Source organism: Anser anser (assembly GCF_964211835.1).
Source record: "Anser anser genome assembly, chromosome: 1".
Classification (NCBI taxonomy): Eukaryota; Metazoa; Chordata; class Aves; order Anseriformes; family Anatidae; genus Anser; species Anser anser.
Genome location: NC_139720.1, coordinates 88,814,192 through 88,841,180, shown reverse-complemented (window position 1 = coordinate 88,841,180; position 26,989 = coordinate 88,814,192). Strand labels below are relative to the sequence as shown.

The 26,989-nt window shown below is 38.9% G+C and overlaps 1 protein-coding gene across 10 annotated transcripts in view; it reads left to right on the top strand.

Moving 5' to 3' along the window:
- The window catches only part of EPHA6 (EPH receptor A6), a 575,874-nt gene that overhangs the window by 47,275 nt on the left and 501,610 nt on the right, over window positions 1–26,989 (top strand). For 9 of the 10 annotated variants that reach the window (XR_014578284.1, XR_014578285.1, XM_083820702.1 and 6 more), the window contains exon 1: window positions 2,556–3,306. The exons of the other annotated variant lie outside the window; for it this stretch is intronic. Coding sequence is in view for 7 of the 9 variants with exons in the window: in XM_083820702.1 (XP_083676828.1) it covers window positions 3,204–3,306 (103 nt within the window). In the remaining 2 variants the exon portion in view is untranslated. Of the gene's footprint in view, window positions 1–2,555; window positions 3,307–26,989 lie in introns of those variants that run through there. 10 annotated transcript variants of the gene reach the window in all.

The window sequence follows — 26,989 nt, the reverse complement described above, 5'->3', positions numbered from 1 at the left end:
TAGCAATAAATTTTGTTTTACGGTTTACAATACTAAGTGGCTCTAAATTTCAGGGGAAAAAAAAAAGTGTATACAAATAGGACTCTACTTTTTTATATATTTTTTTGCTTTCCTCTGATACGTTTAGCATGTTTGCATGTCTGAAAGGTAAAAGCACAATGATTAAGATTTAATTTGGTTATCATGGTAATACGTAGTTATAAAAATTAATTTGTATATAAATGAATGAGAGGTGTTTTTTCAAAGTTGTTCCCCAGAAATTCTGTAAGCAAGTAAATGTTGGTGAATGGACTCGTCAGAGAAAAAGCTCTCTTTTAGCTGTTTCCTAACTGCTTCCTAACTAGTTGTGAAGTTCAAGGTTATCAGGAGGCTAAACTATGCTTTCCATCTGAGGACATAGAAAGATTTGTCTTTGTCCCTATGACATCTTTGACTGCCTCCTTTTTGTATTCAGATGTATTCTGAATTGGCACATAGAAGTGAAAGAAGTGGTAAACCAGACCATCTAAGCTGCTTTAAAAAATCTAGTTTGACTTCATTAATGGCAAGTAAGGATAGATAATGTATAGTGTGCCCCCATGATGTTTATGCAGATATATATGGTGATGCAGACATGTACTTATGGAGAGTGGAGAGCACATGGAGAGTGCATATACACATATAAACATATATACATGTGTGTTACTACCATAAAAGAGAAAAAACTCCCATAAAAAGCCCCAACCTGTGTCATATGATAACAGATGTGAGGAAAGGAATTTCAGTTTACTTCTGCTGTGTGAAGTTCACTTTTGCCTTAACACGTGACAAATCTTTTTCAGAGGCTGAGGAAAAGCAGTTGTATTGTTTATGCATGAGGACCAAATGACCCATCTTAATTTGGGAGACTTTATATGTGATGTCATGCACTAATTTCTTCTGTCAGTCTGGTTGGAAAGCATCTTACTACTGAACTGAGAATTGGAGCAGATAAAGAATCTAAATTCTCACCCATTACTCCAAAGTGCTAGCCCTGTAATGTCACTGTTACGTGCCTTTTGACCTTGTTATTTCTAAAGTAGAACACTACCATGTGGACTGTAAAGTCTCATAATGAAATTCAGATGAAATGCTAAAAACTGAACTTTCTCCTTTTACCTCCACCATGAAACGAAGGCAAAATACTAATCACTATTTGGCTATATATAAATATTTCCTTAAGCTTTTCCTGTTAAACTTTCTTTTTGCATAAAATTTTCTTATAGGAGATTGTTCAGCTAAATGTCAGAAAGACTGCAATATTGTAGGCCAACAGTAATCTGGAAAGATTCACCTCATAAAAATAAAATATATATTTCTGTGTTGGCTTTTTTATTGAGCAACGCCTTTGAAAATAATTGACGTAAGAGCTGATGCTTTTTTTTTTTAATTCTTTATTCTTGCATTACAAAGTAATTGTTTCAATATATAGCTTCTCTGCATGTCTCTTTAGGCACTTCAGCAGGAACTTTGTTATCCTTTGGTGTAGTATATTGTAGCTGTGTTACCCGTTGATTTGAATGGGATTGATGGACACTCATAAACCTTGGGAATCAGACAGCTTTTGTTCTCCCACATTTGGATTTAGACACCTGATTTTAGGAAGTTGTTTTCAGAAACGTGGATGTGAGTATCTTCTTGTTGCTTTTTTTTCTTTTTGGCTTTGTACAAATCCAGAAACTGAAATGCTGCATGGATTAAAGAAAACAACCAACCAAAAGAAAAGCAACTAGACCCCCAATGGCCCAGACCCTGGGGTGCGCTGTACGTGCAGCATGTAGCAAACCCATCCCAAGTGTCTGTTCCCTGCTGTGAGTCCTGCACACCAGGCAGCAGGTGAGTAGCAGCAGGCAGCTCTGCTCGGGGCAGATACTCTCACCTAAGTCACCTGGGCCTCCTGTCTGAGTCAGCATCCCCAGCACTATTATCTGAGTTAGGGGGAAAGAAGAGAGTTAATATTGGGGGTGCAGCTGGGGATGCCACCACACGGACGTGTGCTCCCTTGGGGCAGCTCCGAGAGGCAGCCTCCAGCTAGCCCGCGGCCGGGGGGGTCTCCACTGTCCCCTGTGACGCCTGCACTCTGCAGCCCCCACTCGCAGACCCGCTCGGCGCCGAGGCCGGGCATTTTTTTTTATTTTTTTTTGCCTTGTCGACTAACCCCCTCTAGCGCCGAGCCGGCCGCATGCGACCCGTGGGCTGCCGGCAGCGGCGAGGCGAGGGGGCGCCTCCTCTCCTCCTCTCCCCTCACACACACACACGCACAGGGCTCCCGCTCCCCTCAGGAGGGCGGCTGAGGAGGGGCCGCCGCCGCTCCAGCGGCTCCCCCCACCGCTGTTTGGCTGCCGGGGGGCCGCGCTGGCCTCCCGGGGACCCGGCAGCCGCCGGGCCGGGCCGGGCCGGGCCGGGCCGGGCTGCGCTAGGCTGGGCGCAGCGGGGCCGCCCCGCCATCGCTCGGCGGGCGGCGGGGGAGCAGTGGCGCCCCAAAAACCGCGGCGAGGCGCAGCGAGAGAGAGCGGCAGAGCCGCCCCGCTCTCTGATCGCCCCTCCGCCAAGGCAGCCGGAGACGGGGGGAGAGAGGCACAGAGGGAGCCGGGGCACGGCGGCGGAGCGGCCGGAGATGCCGCCGCGCAACATGCGCTGATGCCCCGGGGAGCGTGAGGAGGCGGCCGGCCCCTCTGCTCTGCTCTCCTCTCCTCTCCCCTCCCCGCCCACGGCGGCGGGGCAGGACCCTCCGCCATGGCAAACTGAAGCCCCTCGGCGCTGCGTCCGGCCGGGGATGCGGGGCCCCGCGCGGCGGGGACGGCGGAGGGGGCAGCCGAGGACGGAGCCGCCGAGGACGGAGCCGCCGAAGGAGCCTCTGCGGGGCTGAGGGCGCCGGGAGGAGCGGTGCGCGACCCCCGCCGCCGCCGCCTCGAAGTTGCCGGGGTTCGCTCTCTCCCTGCCGCCGGGGCTCTCCCGGTTACCGGAGCTCTCCCGGCGCCTCCGCCCCCCTCGGCAGGGCGGCACGGGGGCTGCCGGCACCGCCGCCCGCCGTCGTGCCCCGGGACCCCGCCGGTGGATGCGCCGGAGCCAGGCGGGGCGGCGGGCGGTCGGGGGCCCCCCCCGGCGTCCCCCGCTGGCCTGAAGGAGGACGGGGAGGGAGCCTCGGCGGGCCGAGGACGAGGGGAGCCCGGCGGGGACCAGCCATGGGGTGTCGTGAGGCGAGGGGGCTGCTCTGGAGACTCGGCCTCTTCCTCCCCCTGATGACTGCGCGCCCCGCCGACGGCGGCCACGGAGCTGCCAACCAAGGTGAGGGGCGCCGGGGGGCCCGCGGACAACTTCCCGAGGGGGGCGGCGGGACGGGGGGGGTCTTCCCGGAGGGAAGCGGGGGGCTCTGCCACTCCGGGGGGCTCCGCCGGACCCGCGGGGGGCTCCGGCCGAGCGGCTCAGCTTGCCCCGGCCGCGAAGTTTCCTCCCGCTGACAGGGAGCGGTAGCGTTTGTAGATGTGAAATGGGGTTTTCTAGGGTCCGCGCGACTCCTGCCGGGAGCGAAGCGCCCTCCGAGCGGGTCTGGGGGAGCTTAACGCCCGTTAAAGGAGGTTGCGGCTCGTCAGCTGCTCAGGGATGCGTGGCTGCCCTCAGCACCTCAGCTCTACGGGCTGCCGTCCGACGGCCCGAAAAAATCCCCTGTAAAGTCTTTGGCACAGATGCATGCTCCTCAGGTCCTCCCGAAGACGGTAGTTTAATTGCCCAGGTTGTCACGTTGCTTGTGTTGAAGGAAAACGCCCGTGGCTTAAAAAATGAATCACCCTACTTAGAGAAGTAAAAATAAGGCTGCATAGCACATTCAGACGGTATCAAATTTTGTTAGATAGAACCAGGGGAAAAAAAAAACACACGATAACTGATTGTGAAACATCGTCTTATATGTTCTGAACATCTGGATAGAGAGAGCAGAGTGTTTCCTTAATTGCTTATTTAATGCACATCTCTCTACTTAGTTGTGGAGAATGTAGGATGCATCTCTTCCTAAATTCAGTCTTTTTTTTTTTTTTTTTGCACAATTTAGCTTTCCTGATATAGGGTTTTAGTCTGATGCGAGTAAAAATATGGGAGCTGAAGGGCAGCTCTAAACGTTGCTTCTGGCAGAAATTATTGTACCTGTTACTGTTGAAAGGAGTGCTGAAAATGACTATTGTGGAAAGTAATGAGAAAACAAACTGTTTTTAGTTGTGGAGCACTACCAAATGTGTAGCTCGTATATTTTCACACTTCTGTTTTACAGTCTGTTTTCAGTGTTCATTGTACGTACATGGGTAACAGTAAAAAGAGAGAATAAAATATCAGGAAAGTAGGAAAATGTGATAGTTCGGCCACAAATACCTTGAAGGATCAGTCAGATGTGGCATGGACATTCCAAGTGATATTATTCCTTTGCCTCTTCTATACTGAATGTGATGTATAATTTCAGCTTGCAGTTGGATAACATATAGCCAGATCAGTGCTGTGTTACAGTTTGCCCTTACTCGTGTCTTAGAAGACATCAGATTTTCACAGCAGCACAACGCGGTTTTCCTTTTATGTCCCTCTCATTAGCGCATGCTAATGCCTGCTACATTACTGCAAGGCCTAACAAGACACACAAATGCTGTCCGAAAAAATCTATTCACGTGTGTTATAGAATAACCATGACACATTCTATGCATCAAAGGTAAAGAATTTGTATTAAGTAGCGCAAGTTAGATTAGGGCATTTTAAAGTAAGTTTCTAAACTGGTATCTGATATTCCTGGGATTAAATTAGTGATAGTTAAATAATGTTTCAAAAACTAGTTAAAAATGGGGAAAAGTTACCAAAAGAGCTTAGCCCAAAGAAAAGGCTTTCAAGGATAAAGTGTGTTTTTTGTTTTTGTTTTTGATGTTGACGTAACTTTTCTCAACATGTTTGGGTAATGAGGTATTGGCTGCATATAGTGCTGATGAATTTCCTAACTTCTGAGTTAACTTCTCTTTCTGCAGTTCGATACAAAACTCCTAATAAAAGGAGGAACTTCTAATATCTTTGGTATTGCCAGTGTACCATGGAAATCAAATGATTAATCTAACTCATCCAAACACATGTGAAATTAAAATTTACTGGATTAATACAGGTGATTCAGAACACCCACACCACCCGAATAATAAAATGTTAGCCAAAAAAGTCTACTTTTAATGATGATTTTCTCTAAAAACAGGAATTGAATAAAAGAAAATGAGTACAATTAAGCAGTTGCATATTGTGTAAACACTTAAATGGATAAGTTTAAAGTACTAGTTACTTATGTTTGGAATCCCAGCTACAATTTTTTTTTTAAATCTCATGTAGTTAGCTGAGAAAAAAAAAATCTCTTATATTTTCGTAAGGTGATATTTCAGAGTATACATCTTGGAAGCACGGTTGCAATACTTGTTGGTTTTTCATTAATTATCATAATAATTATAACTTAGCTTTACTATCTAAAATATTTGGTCTTCTATTTTGTATTTACAAGCATATCAGCATTAATGCAAACTTGCAAAGGAATGTTTTTATTGGGTTGTTTGATTGGGGAAAAGTGTGGAAGGGGAATACGTTTATTAATCCAGCTTGGTAACCAGAGAGCCCTTCCTCTTCATCCTTAATGGTGAATTTTCTGTTATTAAAGAGGGATTTTCAGAGAATTAATATACTCCAGTCTTATAAATTACTGTTATTATGTTGGGATTTATCTTTTTGTTTGCTTTCCTCAAACAGAAGGATATTTTTATATAGTTCCAAGACTCTTAGGTTGTCTTTCTTCACCCCGTAAATCAATGCATGGCGCCTTAAAGTATCTGTAGCTAGGCAGACAGAAACAATACTACTGACAGAGAAGTGAACTTACTCTTTCATCCTAATGGAGTGGTAAGTTCAAAAACAAGTTATGACTGTGCCAAGAGCTAGATTTTACAGCTAAGAAAAACCCTGTAGGTAGGCAAGGCCATGAAGCTGCGTAGGACATGTATCACTGCGGTCTGAAATTGAATTGCTTGAAATATAAACCTCAGTTAATAGTGTCGGTTGGGTGCTTGCACGTTCATCTAAATTTTAGTTAGTTGACCATGACATCTAGTTACAAATAAGTTGTGTTATTGTACAAGATTTCACCCTGTGTTGTAGGTTTGTTTTCTGCTTGCCAAAACACATTGAATTGAGCAACTACTCTCAATCCTAAAGATACAGATAAGAGCATCTACACCGTGAACATTGTATAAAACATGAGTTTTTGAGATAGAGGTAGCATCAGTTAATGGTTTAACAGTATCCAGCACTAAGCATCCATGTATGTTTCCACATACACATAAACCAGAAAGGATTTTTATACACTGGCTTCTTGCAAACTGTAACTGCTATTATCTGTCACCAGACCATCAATTTCTGAAGTAAACTGTAGGACTTACAGAGCTGATCATGTTTCATGGCTATCGGTGAACTGTAAAAGGAAGTTGTGTGCTTTCTCAGTTACCAGGTGTCACTATATCTTCCTAGACTTATGTTAGTTTTTTGTTTGTTTGTTTATATGCTTCCTTCTGAAAGGCATACTTATTTATTTTCTTCATCCTGCAAAAGAAAAAATAAGGTATGAAATAATGTCAACTGCCATTTTGAAAATTCATATAGCCTCTATTTTCGCAATGATTATGCTTGATGTAAATTGGGTAGCTCAAAGTACGTAAATAAAACCTTTTGATTCTCATATTAAATCTGAGACAGATTACTAATGACCTTGCGTTCTTCATCAGTTCAAAGATGTTGTATTTATTCAGATATTTATTTTTACATAAGAGCAATCTGTCACAGATAAGTGGTCTTTCTTAATACAGCATTCCGAATTTTCCTGTTATAATAAGGAGACCAGGACTGAGTGTAGAGGCTGAACTTCCCTCTAAAGACATGGAATCATAGAATAGAATCATAAAATGCTTTACTCCTAGAGGATCTCTCTTACATTGAGAAATGTAGGTACTAAGAAGAAGGCTGTGCTGACGCTTGTATTGTACTCATCCTGTTGGATTCTGCTATTCAGTTGTCCAGCTGGTATTTGTGAACATTTATATCCTTAGATGAAAATGAGAAAATTAAATAAAACCATTGCAGTAAAAATGTTATTCTCTTTTACATCTGTAGAGAAAGTGATGAGCAGAATCATATTTTTGCCTCAAGCTGTTCAGAATTTTTTTTAAAAATATTTCTACCCATTTATCTTACAACCCTATAGACTTCATTGGTAAGGATGACTTTGGAACCTCTACAGGTGTAGAGATACATGAAACAACTTTTTATCCAAGAGCCTAGATTTGAGTGCCATAAATACCTGAGATGAACAGGTTGGATGTTGATGCCTCATGATATAGTCCTGGTTTTGTATTTGGCAATGCTGAGTGCTGTTTGGATATTTTGTTATTTTGTTTTGGACAAATGAGAATGATTGATATGGAAATGTTTGTGTTTTTTTTTTTTTTAAAAAAAAAAAAAAAAAAACAACGTATAGCTTAACCACCTATAAGTTAAGACCTTATGTTCTTCTGTAGTTCTGTTCTTCTGTGGTTCTCATGCAATTTGGGGTGTGAAAACACCTCAGAGGAACTAAAGTATTTTTAGAAGTATAGAACTTGGCCCTGTTGAGAAAGAAGGCAAGTCAAAAATTAAGCTAAATGGTAGAGGAATTATGGAAGTATAAACTGAAGAGAACAGTTGAGCAGCGAGCGGTGTTTTCTCCATCTCTCATGATTTATTCAGAGAGATCATGTTTTCAGTTTCACCTGGCATCTTGCTTTTGTTGGGAAACAAGGCTGCACAGTTCCTAGACATCACCTGGACCCAAGCACAGGGCTGGTGACTGTCCTGTGTGTCTACTGTTCTGGGTTGCTTTTCAAAGGCTTTGCTGCTGGCTTTTCTCAAACTGAAATTTCTCAAAAATTTCTTCTGACTGTATTTACCAAATTCCTTAATTCCCTAATTCATTTGGTAACAGCTGAACGTTCAGTATCTGAACAAATTTCAATTCAGTTAGTTACTTTAATAGCTCTGATTATAAGCAGACGCTTTGTGAACAACAGATATTTGGCCAAGTTCAATAATGGTTTTTTATTTGTACATTTGACAGTTAAGTATTAAAGTAATACCTGTCGGGTTTCCTTTTCTCATATTTCCCTGCTCCTTCCACTTCATGGATGTACTGAATTAAGAAAAGTAAGAAATGAATTAAGAAAGGAAAAAGATCATTAGTTTCTAGCAGATATTTCTGCTTTTCTTTCAGTCAGAAAATTGGGCTCTACGGTGGTCTGGGAAGGATTCTGCTTAAAGTCAGTAAAGAAACAAGAATTTAAACGTGTAATACTCTTTATTTGAATAACAATTCTTGGTCTGTGTTTAGGTAGATTTATTAGAGGCTGATAGAGTTGGTTTTTTCCCCTTCAGAGAAGTGGTTTTATTAATTCTGAGTTGACTGAATTCCAGACAGTCTTTGAAGGCGTCTACTGTTTGCTGACAGGTTCTCCAAGAAGAGTAATACCAGATTAATGAGGACTAGATACACAGCTGCTCCTCATAGGTCAGTGCAGCTCTCTATTGGATAGCGCAGGTAAAGCTTATGTTAAAAGCACTAACATAAGCAAAGCGATCCAGAGTGAACGTTTTAATATAGAGTTGCATTAACTGCATTTGTGATACAGCATTTCCTCATTCCAGCAGGTTTTTGCAATTATAGAAGTTTTAGCCTAGCATAAAATCAGTGCTGTGTCACTTCTGTAAGAAGGATGGGCAGCAGGCACCATCTGTAACAAACTACTGTGAAGGTACATACAGAGAATGAGGACATAGTTAAAGGTGTATTTACTGGGAGTTCTACTGTCTCAATCCATTTAATGGCTTCTGCACCTAGGACAAAAGGGGAAAGGTCACATATAGCAAACAGTATCATTGATGCATGTAATGAGTGATTTGTCTTGGCTGGGGACCCTTGGTTAGAGTGCACTTGCTGCTGCGATTTGTATTCTCTGGCTGCTGGTTGCTTTTCAGTTTAAAATAAAGGAATAAAAGAGCAAATTAGAAAACATTCTGTAAAATAATGCATGAGCATTTTAATCTTGGGGGAAGCAATTATCTTTGAAATTTCCCAGACCAGTTTTCCCAGTGCTGGTTTAAAATCAAATTTTGTAGAAAATTTTCTGCTAAAATTTCAAATTTTATAATCCAAATTTATTTTAGATATATTAGAGAGAAAAAAAGAAAAAAAAAAAAGACAAAAAAAAGAGACCTAGACATTCCTTAGTCATGCTTTTTAGGCATTCTTTGTATAGTGTTTTCATTCTCTGTGGCTAGAAATTGATAGCATGGAAAGCGTTTGGATGAAGAATTCGTATTTCAGAACATAGTCTGAATTCAGCAGTATCTGCTAAACAAAGTGGGACCTTATAAAATTGTGTAGTTCTGTCTGACTGCTGAAGATCCTTGAAGGGGAAAGTAAGGGAAATGTAAAACCTTTGTCTCTGTTAGATTGATTTTATTTGCATTACTGAAATTGTTAAGTGCTTACATGCTAGAATGATACAGTAGGAACAACCACTCGGAGGATTATGTTAGATTTAATCATTGAGTTTAGTGGACCTTATTTCTTGGAAGAACATTTAATTAGGTAAATGTGAATACTGTTAATATTTTAAAATGAAGAAACATGATGCAATGTATGACACACATGAGCTTCTCTACCAAACTTGTACTTGGACTGTTGTCAGATGTGATAGAAACCTAAACCCTGTTGCTGCTGAGACAACAGTAAGAATGTTTCCTCTGATTTGGGCATATGAGAAAGGCATCATTAAATTAAATATTTCCAGACCAGAATTTTAGAAAATAAGTAGCTTTATTCCTTAATTCAAGAAGTATACAGAAAAATCTCATGCTAAGTGTAAGGATTGGCCATTATAAAATAGTATATATTGGAAGTAGTTATTTTCAAAGGAAGAAGGGTGATTGTATATACTGAACAAAGAAGAGAGAGGTATTGTATAAAGACTGCTTCTGAAGAAATCTAGGATTGCAAAATCAAGGAAGTGAGATGGTATTCCATGCCACGTTAATGGTTCCTCTTGCTGAAGCTGAGTGTAATGATGTTATCTTATACTTCATTTTTCTATAGACTGTCTAAAGCTAAAGGGTATCTTGGTTTGTGTAGAAAAATGGCTGGAAGGAGTCAACATTTCTTGTTGCTGTTGTTTAATATGTGGCCCTGTGCAAACATGCTGCATGCAGAGTTCTTTTTCTAGTATCAAATCTCTTTAAAACTCATGTGTGTGTGTCCCATATTCCTTTCAGTCACTGAACTAAGAGTTAGAGGCTAAAGCTTTTATCTTAGGTGAGCAGTTTTGTGACACCCACTTCACATTCCAAGGAATTAGTTTTATACATGCTCTGAAAAAAGCTACTGTTGACTACTCAGAGAGCTATGTGTTTCTGGAGCTCAGACATATCTTCTGCCAAATTGGGTAAAAGGAAGATGAGACACTTTCACTGATCAGCTCTACACTTTGTGTTCTGTGATATACCCACGATCGGACAGAAAAGTGGTGGCAGAGAGAGATATAACACCTTGGTTTTCACTGTACTCTTCAGCTAAATTCATTGTATTTTCCTTCCTGTACATAACTAAGTTCTTTGCTTGGAAAAATGTGTTCCTATTTTACAAATTTGTTTATCAAAACACAATTTGTCAAAATATTGAATGCAGATGAAGTGAATTTGTATTAGAAATTAAAGATCTGAAACTTTTCTTTCATTTTGTGCACCTGGTCTCTTAACAGCCTTCTTGAAGGCAAGGCCCCAGCCTCACAGCAGAGGCCTCATCCAGCTGGCCCCTGTTTGACTCCCACAGTCTTAGGAACCAGCTCTCTTTGATGTAGACTGTGAGTCATAGTGACTACTTCAGTTCTGGCTTTTCCTAACTTTAAAGTGTGGAACTTGCTAATCCCATCAGTGTAAAAATGTAGTTAATATGAAATTCCCTTTCTGATTGCAATTTTTACATTTTGAAATGTTCTTTATTCTTTCGCTCTTCACAGATCATTCACGTAGAATGTTGGTTTATTTAGACTGACAGTGTAATCATCTACTAAATGATCTGAATTACTTAAGGGAAGAGAGATGCCATCTTCCATGGCATTAGAGGGTAACGAAGACATGCACCTTGCCAGTAGATGGTGTTAAACAGCAAAGGGATTTTGAAGAAAAATAGGTTCGTTTACAGGTTACACAACAGAGTTGTCTTCATTAGTTTGCCTAAGAGCTCTAATGGTTATTACCTCCCATTCTGTAGCTGTTTGTATCTTCACTTGTTCTTCTCCTTCTCTTTTTACCTTTCTTAACCGTACCCTTCTTCTGGATGGCTTCTATTCATCAGTGCCTGCAGTTTCCTTTTATTTCATTCTTCCATTCCTCATCTTGTTGCCTTTGACTTGGGATGTTTGTCTCCCATATTCCTCTACTCACTCTGACGTCTGTCAGGATGAAAGTACAGCTGAAAGCTTTATGTACTTGTTGATGTGGCAACCAGGAGATAAAAGGAGAGGACTGTCTTGCACACCCTCGGTATCTTAGGTTGGAATTAGTGTGAAGTAACTAGGTTGGAATAAGCTTCCTTCTTTGCTCTGTGGTTAACAGTATCAGCCCAGTCAAATTGGTATGTAGTCTGTTAAGGATGAAATGCACTAATGCGCTATAGGCTTTGGCAGAACCAAAATTTCAACTTACTGTAATGAACGAGTTCAGCTTGGGTAAATGTGAACTTACAGCAAAGGACATCAGTGAATTGCTATCAAGATGCTCCGAATGACAGATATGCTAGTGTTCATTAATTAAATATTCAAAACACATTTTCCCTTGTCTTTCTCCTGGAAATGTTTGAGCAGTTTTATTAGAAATGTTTTTGCAGAAGACCATTTCAGACATAGAATTCAACATAAAATATTTCAGAGTGAATATTTTAATTTTCAAAATGTTTAAAAGGAAAACTGTGCTGTAAGATGAAAGACTTAGGTAACCTGAACCATAGCAATAGTTAGAATGGAGGTCACACTTGTAGCTAATTTCTCGTTTTTTCCCCTTCTCGTGGCATACCTGTTTTTGCCACAGTACATCAAAAGTTACAGTAATGTTTAGCCTATTCATTTCACTTACGATCATTTTCCTTACTAATTTAGTAACAAGTAGTTTTCATTTTAAGTAATGTCCTGAAGCCCTAGCATTAGCAGGTTTCCATCATATTAAAGAAAATCAGGAAATTATTTTTAATAGCTATAGTCTGATAGATGTATCTTATACTTGAAAGACGTGCCTTAAGAAATAAAAGCTGATTGAAATGGTGCCACAGACGGATATTTTGAAAACAGAAAAGAAAATCAATAATAGATTAGGCTTGATTAGATGTTGACATTTAGAACTGCACATAGAGAATGTTAAAATTTACTGACAACAGACAGTCTTGTTCCTGATTTGCATTTCTACCTCCATTCTTGTTTCAGATGTATCATGATATATATGTTGTAAAGGTTAATGAAGAGATGATGATAAAATTACCATATAGCTCATCTGATTGTTCAGGCTCTAGCCTGGAGGGCTGAATGTTTTCTAATCTAGTTTGTCTTGTGTGAAACCTAATTCTATTTATTTATTTATTGTTATATGAAATTCTGAATTGCTTGAATGTTTAGGTTAGTCTAAAATAATTTATGAAGTGATTTTCCTTTCTACCTTGCTCCATACGCTTGTTTGGAGAAACAAATTTCTTTTGTATCTCTCCTTGAAGAGTATTTTGTTTTAAAACCCATTTTTACAGTTTGAGAAGATCACTTCTATGTCAGCAGAGTACGTCCTCAGAAAATCTGCAGATGATGCAAAACTGGGAGGAGAAGCTGTTAGGCCAGGGGGTCATGCTGCTATCCAGAGGGACCTTCACAGGCTGGAGAGATGGACTGCCAGGAACCTCATGAAGTTTAGCAGGGAGAAGTGCAAAGTCCTGCACCTGGGGAATACAGTCCTAGCCACCCAGCTGGAAAGCAGCTCTGCAGAAAAGGAACTGGAAGTCCTGGTGTACATCACATTGAACACAAGCCAGCAATGTGCCTTTGCTGCAAAAGCAGCTGACGGTGTCCTGGGCTTCATTAGGCAAAGTACTGCCAGCAGGTGGCAGGAGGTGATCCTTCCCATCTCCTCAGCACTGGTGAGGCCACAACTGGAGCATTGGGTCCAGTTTTGGGCCTACCGGAGTAAGGGAAACATTGAGCTACTGGAAGGAGTCCAGCAAAGGGCCACAAAGATGGTGAAGGGACTGGAGCACCTCTCCTATGAGGAGAGGCCAGGAGATCTGGGACTGCTCAACCTGGAGGAAAGGAGGCTCAGCAGGGGTCTTGTCTATGTGCATAAAAACCTGAAGGGAGGGTGCAAAGAGGACAGAGCCTGGCTCTTTTCAGCGGCGCCCAGTGCATTGGTGAAAATAAAGCTGTGAATAATCAGTCTTCTCCCAGATATTTCTGGACTACAGTACATTTTGTAAGATCAGTTCAAGAGGGGTCAGTTTGGACCTAATTGTGCTAGGCACTATTAAAGCATATAGATTCAAAAGAAGCAAGCTTGTGTGTCAATGAAAGGCACTGTGTCTTTCTTAAAAGGAGGTATAGGAAAGGACAGCTGGACCATTCCAGAGCAGAAAACCAAGACCAAAACTAGGGAGACGATAATCACATAAGTAATTTATGTTCTATATATTCATGTTATTGCTGTAAGGCAATACCCCCAGAAAAAAAAGCAAAAGCTTCTAGGTCAACTGTGACTGAAGAAGGTATCAGAAGGCACACAATAAGGAATAGGAATTTTATAATGTCCAGTGTACTGTAATGATTCCAATTCAAAGTTGGTGACAAAAATTAAATACACGTACAAGTAGGCTTTGATAAATTTTAACTTCCAAGTATTGTGAGACAAAGGCAGAACTGTACCCCAAAATAGATTTTTTTTATATATTTTGTTTTGCAAAATGTGGTAATGTTTTCAAACTTTTCCATCTAGCTATAGATAAAACAAAGAAACAAGCAAAACAATTTTCTCAGGTAATAGCCCACTACAGATGCTGGGCTTTGACAAAATCAAAAAGTGTTGACATCCCATGACTTGGGTTTTGATTGTAGTAATACAGATTCTGGTCCTTTTCTTTGGTTTCTGTCCATAGCTGTTGGTATTATTTCTGGGTTATTTGGATAAAAGAGGAATGTGTTGTTCTATCTAATTATCTATTTCATAAACCTTGGGGACTAATAAAAAGTTCTTTTGGAAACCTTGTTGAGATGTGGGTCCCAAACATCTTCTTTACTTGCATGTATAGCTTGGAACAGGAATTGTCAATGTATTGCATGGGCAAACAATTTACATTAATGCATCAGCTTCTGGTGAATTTAATAACCATGTACATCAGTGTTGGCAGAATCAGACTATTTCATTTATGTAAGGGGCTCTATGAAGCTCCCATTGGATAACCTGAAATTCCAGAAGTAGGAATGAAAGAAAAAATCCCCAAGTAGCAAAATATTTTGACAGCAGAAAAAAAAAAAAAAAGAAAAAGAAAAAAGAAACAAAAAAGCATACTCTGTCTGTTTGCAAATGAGAATGACTGAATGCAGTTCCAGATGACTCACTTCAACCAATGTAAGGGTACACTGTAGTTCAAAGGTGCAATGTTTGGTTTGTGTGAAAGGGGTAAAGGAAAATGGTGGAACTGGATTTGCTGCATCACATAGCTCAGATCTAAGTACCAGACATTTACCAGACAGTGCTGGTGTTATGGGAGGGAATGGTACCAATATCGAAGTGTATCAAAGCACTATCAAAGGCTAGAAATGGAAGAGAAAGATGGAGGAGAAGAATTGTCTGTACTGGGTTATTGCATTTAAGCGGGAGCATGTTATTTTTTTTGTTTTTTTTTCTTCCCCTTTCCATTTTAGGAATTCCATTTTGCCTTTGAAATGTTAAAAATTGGTTGAAATTAATACTGAAGTTGGGTGAAGTGTTCTGATATGCTGTATAATGAAAAACCTCTTTGTGGGTGACAAGTTTGTGCGTCTTGCTCATCTTCTCAATTAAGAACCAATTGCTACCACCTGACCAGAAGAGAATTTCCTACCTTTCCAGGTCAGATGAGACTGCCAAAACAGTTTGTAGTCAGAGACTTTTTACTTCACTGTAGCATGTAATATATTTTAAAGGACTTAAAAAAAAAAAAAAAAAAAAAGTCCAGCTATTGGCAGGCTCTTCATAATCACTGTTAGTTAAAGGTCTTTTTAGTTAAGGGATGTAAGATGTATTTTTTTATGATGTATTTCAAAAAGGAAAAAAGTTGGTCAGTTATTATTCAAGCTGTGCAAGGAGAGATTGAAGAACTGTTCTTTTTTTTTTCTTTCACTAATGTATTTTAACTTTTATCTGTGATCATGAATGCTGGACTCTCTGACCTAAGAGATTACTTCTTTTCTGATATCCAGCACTCTCATGTCCAAATGAGATGTGATTACACCAAATTCAGTGAATACATTGTCCAAATGACCTGATTCTTTGAGCTGCTAGGTACTAGCTCAGGTTGACCTCACAATTTGCTTTCAATGCTTGGGTTTCAGGGCCAATACCATATGGAACATGTTTAAAGGTTTCTGATCTGGTTAAAACTAAAGGAAAACTCTGGAAAAGGTTTAAGATACGATCTTGATATGGAATGCTTTATGAATATAGTAAAACTTGTTGATGAGTGTCACGGAGGTAGTGTTCGTTGAGCAGAGGTAAACGTATTTATGCAGCTGTAAGGAATATAGGGGTGATTTTCATTGCAGTAAAGTGATACAACACATTACTAAAGCTCCTAAAGTAGCAGTGGGCTGTCCTTTTTCAACTAATGAGATGGAAGAGTGCATTTTTGATAAGAGAGAGGAAAAGAAAATAGGAAGGAGGAAGAGATTAAAAATCACACTTCTGTGACTCTCTCTAACATGAATATTTCAACTTACAAAATTTTGTGTTTAGTTTGGAACAAAAAAAATCATAACTTTAATAATATGTCATCTGCGGGTGTAAGCATGCAGGTTTGTAGAATCAAGCGAGTTCAAGCTCTTTTTAAAAGTATGTTCTAAGGAGGAAAAAAAAAAAAAAAAAGCTTTTATTCCAGTGTAGGGTGGGGAAGAAATGTCATGAACTTGAGTCCATTGATTCCATTTTTATTGCTCAAAACTGCTACAGTTCATAAAATTCAGTTTTACAGGCAATTAGTCCATAATGTGGGTTATGTCCTTTGGAGACTTATGTTAAAGATAAATGTAGTAGTTCAGGAAGATCTATATTGTAGTTCTGTGAAGAGGGTTCAAGAATTATTTAAGTGCTTGTTACTGTGTTCCAAAAGGAAATGGGGCGAGAGGGGAGAGGTTGTCATCAGCCTTGAAAGTAGGAAAGGAAATCAGCAATGGAAGAGTCAGTTTATCATTCAGCAAGTGGCTTCATTTCCTTGGAGGTGGGGGAAAAAAATTGCTGTAACGTTACTGGCATTGAAAGTTTATTTTTTTTAATTGTTCTTGACAGAGAAAATAGTATTTGCATTAGTGATACGTGCTAAGACTGCTTACACTCAGCATGGAGTGGCTCTGTTGACTGTAACTGGAACACAGGGTTGGAAAGGAGGACTGTTACCACAATCAAATGCCTCATATCATTCTGTAGAAAGAATTGATTAGTTTTCATCTTAAGTCTAGTTTGTTGACCTTCCCTGATTGCCCCCATTGGAGTGTTGTTTAGTACTTCACTACTGTGATATTGGTGTGTATTTATAAGCCACATTTGCTAGTAGTCAGTGCTTACTCATTTATTCCTGTGCTAGCACTGTTAACAGTTACTGTTGCTTTTGCCTGTTCTTCTTCCTTTTTAAACTCATTCTTTCCTGAACAAAGGTGCCCAGAACTCTGTGTGGCTTTCTGGGCTTGATTTTACTAGTACTTTGTGCAATAGTAGTATTTCTATACCTGGCACTTTCTGTGATAGAATTTGTCTCCTTTTTTTCTGCATTATTTGATTGGGCCTTGCTTGTCTTGTTGCCAGCTAATATGTTTGCCACTAAGCTCGTGATTCATTAAAAAAATTATAATATTTTTAGCTCACTTTGGATTGTCTTACTATTTATATTTAATGTCCTCCCTTTTTTATTATGCCAGATACAAGGAATAATTCCTTCTGTCCCCATAGGTCCCCACATAGTGTTCCAGCCTTCAGCTGCATTGACTCAACTCTCTCTAAACTTTCCCATGAAAAAGTTTCATTAGAACAAACCTACTTTGGCCAAGGACATTACTTAAATGTTAAATAAGATCGGTCTCATGACTAATCTTTGAGGAATTGCACAGTTAAATACTATCTGTCTCAGATTATGCCTTTTATGTACCTCCTCACCTCTTTTGCTCTCTGTTTAAAGCAGCTAAAAACGCTTTTACAGCTTGTTTCGGTTTCCTAACTCAGATTTATTTCTGACATTTATGCAACAGAATGTACATAATAAGCTAGAACATTCACTACTAAAATGGTGTTGCCACACAAATAGTAATTTAATAATATCTTGGCTATAAAAACACAAATCATATTTCATAATTTTTGTAGTTTCAAAACACTTTTTGGTTTGCATAATTCTGAAATAAGCCTGAAAAAATTACTGCATTCTCAAAGTCAAATTGAATGAAATTACACTCAAATTCAGCTGTAATTTTACCTTAATGCATTATAATTCAGATGTCAGCTTTTTCTTCCATAATTTGATTCTTCTTGGCTATTAGGATCGCTCAGTACTTACTCTGTTTTATTGCTCTTAGATGAAATAAATTAAACTGTATAGCAATATAAAAGATAATATTCATTGTTATAAATTTGGCATTTACATGAATGAAACATCATAAACTCCCCCTTCATCTGTTTTAAATTAAGTATGAGATTTAAATCACTTATTCTGATTGAGAGCAAGCACAGGAAATGAAGGGACTGTAGACAATCAAAAAAGTAAACTGAGATTCTGATCAAGTCATTCATTATTGTTGGTGGGAAACAACGTTAAGCAATAATTGATTGCATTCATGTAGACAGTAGAGAAACCTGCCATGAGATAGTATATTTATAGTCTGAGACTGATTTTGAACATGTGGAAAACTGAGAGCAATGAGTTTTTGAACTTCTCAGATAATGTGGCAGCTAGCTCTTGTAAGAGAAGACCTTAGGTAGGTATGTGTTTATGAAATATATGTAAATCTATATATAGATTTATATAATCTATAATATAATCTATATATAAATCTGTACTCAATTTCAGATATAATATCCCTTTATCTTTTTGTTTAACTTGTGTTCCAAGTATATACCTAATTTTCATCCTAATGTATTTCATTTCAACGCTGATTCTCTCCATCTAATTCCTGATTTAATGCTGGTTATAATCTCACCCTTTTTTATAGGTAGAGAAAAAAATACATGTAGGTAAGTAACAAAATATTTTTGGCCTGAAACTGTTCTTAGATTCAACTGCCTTCAATTATCCGGTGTTAGCTCTACTGATGATACTATGTTTATTCCAGAATTACTCTATCATTACTGAACGTGAAACCTTGTTTCTTGTAGACAGGCTTTTATCATGCAGTCTGAAATGAAAAGGGAAAGACAGCTTCAGTTGTCTTAGTTGTAGTATGTCCTGTGAATTGCCATATTTTGAAAGACTGTGATTTAAATTTTAGACAAATCCGTTATGGATGATATATTTAGGATTTTAGATACAGTTCTGATGACAAGTTGCCTTAGTGAAAGCAAATATGTGCAAAACCTGTTAGCTGCCTCCCCTTTCCAACTTTTACATCACTCCTGATATGCAAAGAATAATAAATATGTTTCTTTTTAACAGAGCCAATGTTTATGATCTTCCTGCACAGCCCAGCTATCCATTAACACTTTTCAATGCATTGGAGACTGTGTAACACTCTCCAATCCACATTTTCCTACAACCCCAGTTCTGTTGTGTATTATTATTTTGCTATTCAACATAATTCATTTTCATTTTTCCTTCCCATCAAGCCTTCCTATAGAAATGTTTGTCTTTAGCCTAGCCATTTCTCCCTCAGATTCCTCTATATATCTTTGGGCACTCTTAAGTCCATTGTATGTCCTTTTAGCCCCGTCAATTCACGTTATGCTCCTGCAAAGTTCATTGTCTGACTGCTGTCGTCCACCCACTCAATCCAATCTCATTCTCTGTGGGTGTCATCAGTCTGTTGGTCCTTAACCACCTTCATCAAACTTCTGTTCCCACAATATTCATCGTTCATGGGGTCTTCTCTTAACTGTCAAATCCACTCACTGTGCCTTTGGGTAAAAATGTCTGTCCTTCACAAACTGACCTTCAGTTGTTAGGGTTTGTTGCTCTGGGTGGCCCTTGGCCTTTCCACTAACAACTGATTTTCTGTCTTTCCCTTGTACTTGTTCCTCCTTGCTAGTTTGGTGTTTGTGTCTTTTGCAGATAACACCATACTCCATTTCTCCAGCTTTACTTCCAAACCCATTGTAGTCCCAATTAGACTCTGACTGACTGTGCAGGTAGAGATGCTACGCTTTAAAATCAGGGACCTTTTGTTGGCAAAGCACAGCCATTGAATCATCTGCTCTGTAAGACTTCCATGACACCTAAAAAGGTGAGGTAAATCCAGGGGTAGGTGGCAGGGTCACACTAGCTGATTCATTTCCCATCTCTCTCTTTTTTTTTCTTTTTTCTTTTTTTGTGACTTTTAAGCAAGCATGTAGCCATGCTGTAGTGAGTTTCTTTTCTAGAAAACTAGAATAGTAATACATACAGTTTTGGAAGGCTTCATTCATAGTACTTAACATGCTATGTTGATGATCTTCTGTGTAAGTTACTCTGCAGTACAGTTTTCTCCGTGCTTTAATTATGTCTGGTAAAATCTTTAGTCAAAGACGAAAACAAAACATTTCTGTGGAACTGCATATGTTAGGACCTTAAACAAGGGGTCAGTGTAAGTTAAAGTGCATTCTTCATATGCTTTTCAAAGTATTTACATACAAAGAACTTTATTGGGAAGAAGTGCAGGGGCAGTAGTAGTTTTTCAGGCTTGGTCTTTGTTATGTTGGTAAAAAGTATATCATGCTAGTTCATAGACAAATATACTGGATTCATAGATATACTGGATGGCCCTCCAAGATAAGGTTGAGGTAATGTAGTCCTCAGTTAGGAGCAAAGAAGAATTTTGAAATTATTCCCTGTTTTTCCATTAAGAGTAACACATCTCCACAGTCATGGTGCTGTTTATACCCTTCTCTCATTTTCTGGGCTCAAACATTTCAGACAGAATGGCTAAAGAGAAGAAAAGAAGTTTCCAAGAGAAATAATATAAAGCAGATTTTAATTCAAACATTAAGTTTGTGATAATCATTCAAATATAAGGGTTCCCATATTGTGAAGTTACAGTGTGGATGTAGTATTATATAGTCTATATTTTGCATTGCCTTCAAAGTCCCTTGGCAGCACTCCAGCAATCTGCAATGACAAGCCTTGGAAGCAGTGCTTTGAACTAAGCCGGTTGAAGAGCACTACCGCATTTCCGGCAGCAGTGATGCAGCGCTGTACCTGCCAAATTGTTGTGCCCCAGATGTGTTCATTTCAGGTCAATGGAAGTCTCACAAATTCCTTCCATGTCTGTGTGTGTTACACACGGCTACCCCTTGGTACAAAACAGACTATTTTCAGCCTTAGCAGAAGTGACTGTTTTTACATTGCACTGTTTTAGCAGTCAGTTTGTTTGCTTTTATTATTTTTTATAAAAGTATCATACTGTTAGGTTACAACATTTTTTCTGATGCTTAATTTTAAAGAGCCACGGATTAGGAAAAGATGTACTGAAAAATGTTCCCTGCATCATATTCAAATCAACTCTTGCACTGTAGAAAATTCAAAGGAATTTCTGAAGTAAGACAGAAAAGCAGAGTCTTTTTACTTTCTATTCTTGATGTGATATCAGAAAAGAGTTTACTTTCTCCAATTTGGTTACCACGTAGTCACAAAAGGGAAAAAAAAAAAAAAAAAAAGGATTGTAACTATATACTGATGAATATGAGACTACTTATTCAACAGGACAGGCATACCAGTTTACTACATGAACAATGGCGTTCTCAGATCTATTTTATGCTCTTCAGTTATCTTTGGAATCTTAATCTGAATGTATGTGCTTTAAAAGTATATCACTCAAAGCTTGAAGTCTGTATGTAGTAGAGATGAGCACTTCCATGCCATCCAATCTTTTCAAGCAATTTGATTTTTGGTTAGATAGTCAAAATTTATTTACTGTCAAGTAAATGACAGGATGCTGTATATTTATTTGTTGATAACATTGCAAGTATTGCAAACCTGATTATTTTGTAAAAACAATTGAGCTTTCATGTTGATGTTCCACCATAAGTAAGAGACCAAGAATTTCAAAGCTACCAATTATTAGCATGTACTTTAGTTTGACAGCCTGACCTAGCACCTGGAAAATGTTCATGCTGTGAAAGCTTGGTGCTTGACACCATAAATTATAAATGAAGAGCTGGTAGAAAAAGTGACAGACTAACTCAGAGAAAGAGAGAATTACAAAGCTGAAAAACATTAAACTGACTGGCTGTGCGGATATTTAATCAAAGGAGATAGAAAGCATTTTATCATCATGAATATAAACCTGGGATATCTCTGGGAGTATTTGTCATGAGTGGAACAACTCTTCTTTCTAATAAGTTTTATTTACTTTGGTATATTTTGAACGTCTGCATTAAAATAATAATATTTAATAGTCAACTGTTAACCTCATGATTTCCAAGTTGCATTTGAGTTCCTTTCTGGAAGTTTTTTTTTTTTTTTTTTCACCGTTCTAGACTTCTAGACTCTTTTTCTGTATGTCGTGTACAACCCAGCCTTAAGGCCAACTATAGTAAACCTTTTACTTCCAAAGTGGGTGACTTACTAAGCAAATGAGATGCCACTTCAGAATTCAAAGGAGGCAAATTGATCATTTTACTTGAGAGCACTGACACCTTTGAAAGTCTTGACTGCTTCTGCTCTCATATATGCCCACAGCTTGTGGCTCTATTGATAACTTGCCTTAACCGCTGACAGCTAAAACCATTACTAAACACATCACCTTTAACAAGCTGAAAAAAATACAAATGTGGGCTTGATAGCCCTCCCCAATCCTTTGTATTTCTCTCGTTTTCTCAGGTCAGTAGGGAGGTTAGGGAGCATGTCCTTGTACTTGAGTATGAATACTAATTTCATCAGGCTTATAGCATTGCTATAGATCTGCAGTGGATTATGTTAACATCCTGTCTCTTCTGGAGGCTCATTTGTATGATTTGTGAATAAAATCTGGGTGGTAGTTCAAACTGCATCAACGCAACATATGGGGATTAAACTCCATATGGGTGGATATGCTTTTTCACCCTCTGTGCCACTTCATGGAGACATTCTTAGCTTTCAAGAGCAGGCCAGTCGAGTACTGAAACAAATGGCTGGAGATGGATCTGCCATTTACGAGCTGTATGAGCTCTTTGCTTTCTGTACCGTAGCTTTTCTGTCTGCAAAATAGGCATGACTCCTATCTCATTCTGTGACATAAAAATACTGACTGAATGTAGGTAAACTCTTATTTAACAGCCTAGACTTAAGAAGTTAAGCTGAACTACAGAAGTAGTAGAAGACAGAGGGTGGTAAAGAGCCTTCAGCTTTAGGGGACAGATCTGTGCCACCGCTTATCCTCCTGAGACCAATTCTACATCTTGTGGCCACACAAATGCCTGCTTGTCCGCCTGCTTGTCTCACGGCTCTTCTTCCCACATCTGATTTTCATGTAGGTCACAGCTTCAGACTCCTGGTTCCTGGTTTCAGCTGTGTCTGAAGCAGCATGCTCTGCAGCTGCGGCAATATGCACTCTCAAGCACCAGGCCAGAAAGCCTGGAGCGGGCCCTTATCTCAGTTCAAGTGTTAGAGATGCTCCCAACAGTTCTTCATGGAGCTGTGCTGCGAGTCAAGCATGAGCTCTCTTGAGTTGCTTCAGTCTTTGTACCTCTCCTAACATCTTCCTGGTTTATTCCTCAGAGGGACCAAACAGCTTATTTTTTATCATGGTTATTAAGTAACTACTTGAGTAAGCAGTGACCATCTATCTTCCCATTCCCTGTCTGTCACTATGAGCTGTTCTCTTCCAAACTTCTTCCTTTAAAAGGAAAAGGTCTGTACTGGTTTTGGTTCTCACTCCACTTGAAAAGAAACAGGTCACCTGGTTGAAGGTATCTCTGTGTCAATCTCTCCGGCTTTGCATGGGACAAAGGGAACAAACCCTTGCTATACAATTTTATGCTTTACTAATAGAGGGGCTAGGTCTTTGGATCAGTGCAGTGGGAGAAAGAATGGGTGAATAATATAATAACAGTATCATAATAATTCTAATATTGTTTCTAATAAGGTGGGTTTGATTATTCCTATCAACTCCCATGGGAAGTTTCTGTACCACTTGAACAGAGGAAATCCCAAGAAATGTAGAGTATAAGAATAATAGCTACAGAAGCATTAACTTCATAACTAGTCTGACTGACAGTTCCGTATACATTTTGCTATATTTTTCTGAAACCTTTTGTGTATCCTTTTCACTTATGGATTGTTGTCATGTAGCCTTTTTGTTTGTTTTATCGCCACTTGAAAAAAAGTTAGTATAGTAAAAGTCATAAAAGCAAATGCATGGGAGAATGCAGAACAAAAAAGGTTAACAGTAAAGTGGAGAATATTAAATTTAGCATCATGACTCCACAAACCAAGTCACAGTCTAGTAGGATTGGCTTCAACACGCAAGTCATTTGTACTTTACCAATGCAAGGAAAGAAAAATCCATTTGTCTGAATTTCACTTGTTTCTAATTTCCCTAATGAAGATACAGTCAGGTTAATAAACATAGCTGACAAAACTGTCAGGTGTTCATGTTCATTAAGGAAAATCTGCCCAGTAATCTACTGTTGACATGAACATGATGGTGAATTGAATATCAATTAGCTTTTTCAAGTCAGAATGAAAATTATTACATAGGGAAGCTAGGCTCTTATCATAATTTTGTGACTCCTGTTTTTATTAGGGTTAGCTCCTGACTTCTTTGTATCTCACACGTGAAATGAAAAGCTTAGGAAAATAATACAGGTATGTGACATAACACCATGTCCAGTATTATTTTCTGGACCTGTGACCTGCATTAATTTATCTCACATCATTTTGCCATGAATCCCTCCTGAAAAGAAATGCCTTAGAAATGAAAGCTGAGTCAATGCTTAAGATCACGCTGTTTCCCTGGTATCTGAAAAGTCTTTCTTCCCATCTTACACGTTGTGCAGAGTCCAGTAAAGTACAACAGTCTGCTTCTACCAGCCAAGACTTACTCTTCAATTCTGTGTTCGCTGCCTGTCCTGCGGGGCTGACAGTGCAGCACTCAGCCCCTACTGATGCGTTACAAATATAGGAATTAGTCCCTTCTGGCTGGTCTGTGGACTTGAGAACCTCCTCCTGTCTTATTCCCCTGTTCAGCAGTGCAGTGTTCAACTAAATCACTTTGAAATCACTTTGACGCTGTGCTCCTGGGAAAAATCTGTATTATAGGCTAGGAGGGAGAGGATATTACCTATTCTGTCTCTATTTCACAGTTACCTGAGGAAAAGTTGGGGGTTCATCTGTTTCTGAAGTAAACTAATTTTTTTCTAAATGTGAATATGCTTTCTCTTTACCTCAGTAATTTTATTTTTTCTTGTGCTTGTGGATAGGAGTCATGTCAGAGAAGCCAGAATGTATGTTAGACCTCAAAACAGATGTTTACAGTTGTCTTAGGGCAAAACAGCTTGTGAAGCAGTAAAATAACGTAGTTAAGATTTAACTGTGTATAATATGGGTTTGTAACTATTATCCCCCCAAAAAATTCAGTGTATAAATTGTCATGTATTTGAGCACAATAGCTACATTTTCTACACGCTTTGGTGACACAATGTGTCAGGATGATGCCCATGGCTCCACACTGTATTCATGAAATGAAATGTGGCACCCATGTTACTGGGGAAGCCTGTATCTTCTACTGAATGATGTTATGTGCCCATGACTGATAAATTGTTTAATTGCTCCTATGTCTTTGATATGTTTGTCTGTATTGTTAACAGGGATTCAAGTTGTGTGATATTGAAAAAGGAAGTCAATGTAGAATATCCATTTAAACACTTCTGTCCCTCATAAGTTGCTTTAGAGGGACTTTCACCATTGGAGCAGTCCTATACACACGTGCAGAAAAACCACTGAAGCATGGACTGTTGCGGCAGTGTGGAGGTGACACAACCTCTAGTTAAGTTCCACAGCAAGGAGCTCCTGCTGTAGGCCATCATGCAGAGGGGCTCTTCTGAGTGCTGCTACAAAACAGGACAAAGGTCATTCTTCTTGCCTTCACTCACTTGATTATTCCTTTTTTTTTTTTAATGTCAGAGAAATAAATCTCACAAGATGCTTTGTACAGGAAGCTGCTACAAAGCTTTCATACCTTTCTTTGTCTCAAATAATTTTAAAGGCTAATACTTGGTCAAGTAGTCTCTATTCTAGCTGTACTGAGGCTACTTCAAGTATGAACTCTGCCTGTTATGTGATGTCTGAGCAGAAACAACCTTCATTTAAACAAAAATGGTTAGGCATAATTGACTAATATTTAGAATTAATCATTTGTTTCCAATTTTTTTATTATTTTTTTAATTAAGCATTTGCGCACTATTCTACATGACTAATGCTATTAAAAACAGACTACAAAAGTGATGGAAATAAATAACGTAAAAGTTTACCATTATTTGGTTTGGGTGTAAGTATTTTCGTGTCTTTAAAATAAACCCATCTATCTTTGTTCTTTATCTTACAATATCTTAAGCACCAACTTTATAAAACTTATTTAAATTTGTCCAGCATTTTGAATATTTACTGATCCCAACATTTAAAAAAATGTAATTATCAATAATATCTTGTCATACCTCTACTTAAAATGATATAGGTATGTTCAATGGGCCACATACCGGTTATAAATTACAAATGATAATAATTGTTCATCAGAGCATTTTGATAAGCATTTGAAGTATGTTGAAGAATTGTTTGTTACAATAAAGTGGCATTAGGAAGGAAGTAAAGTTCTATTGTTAAAATAAGAAATGTTTGTGTTTGGATATTTTAGACCCTAAATTTAGCTTAAAGTCTGGCATCCTGTAGCCACAGACTTGTTACTTTTTAAAAATATACTGTCCTTCTTTTAGAAAGACAGGTGTTAAAATACTAAAAATAAGCCACAGTAAATGTGGCCTATTTTTGTAGACAAATGTAGACAACAAGCTGACTGTATGTTCTAATTTTTGTCTTTTTATTCAAATAACACATAAGGACTGCTGTCTATTGTTCCCCAAAGATGAAAGCCAAGGGCTTTCTCCAAACAGTAGACTTTTCTGAGTACCCGTCAGAATTTACAGTGATAATTTCAACAGTCATTTCTAGATAAAGAAAATATAGATGTGAAGTGGACCTTTGCAGTCTTAGTAGACGCTGGTAAAAGATAAATATGTAAATTCCTTGGTGCTATAGAAATAACAAATGATTTAGGCCTACCTGTAGAATTCTGAGTGTCAAGTCTTGCTGGTTTTAGCTGAGATTTAACTTTACTTCTGAGGTGCTGAAACACATTTATTCAGAATCTGAGTATTGAGTATTGTGTCATCCCATTATGGCTGCATACCTTGTTATTTGGAAATATTTGTAAAACTGCATTTTTCTTCATGAAAATATAAGTTGTATGCA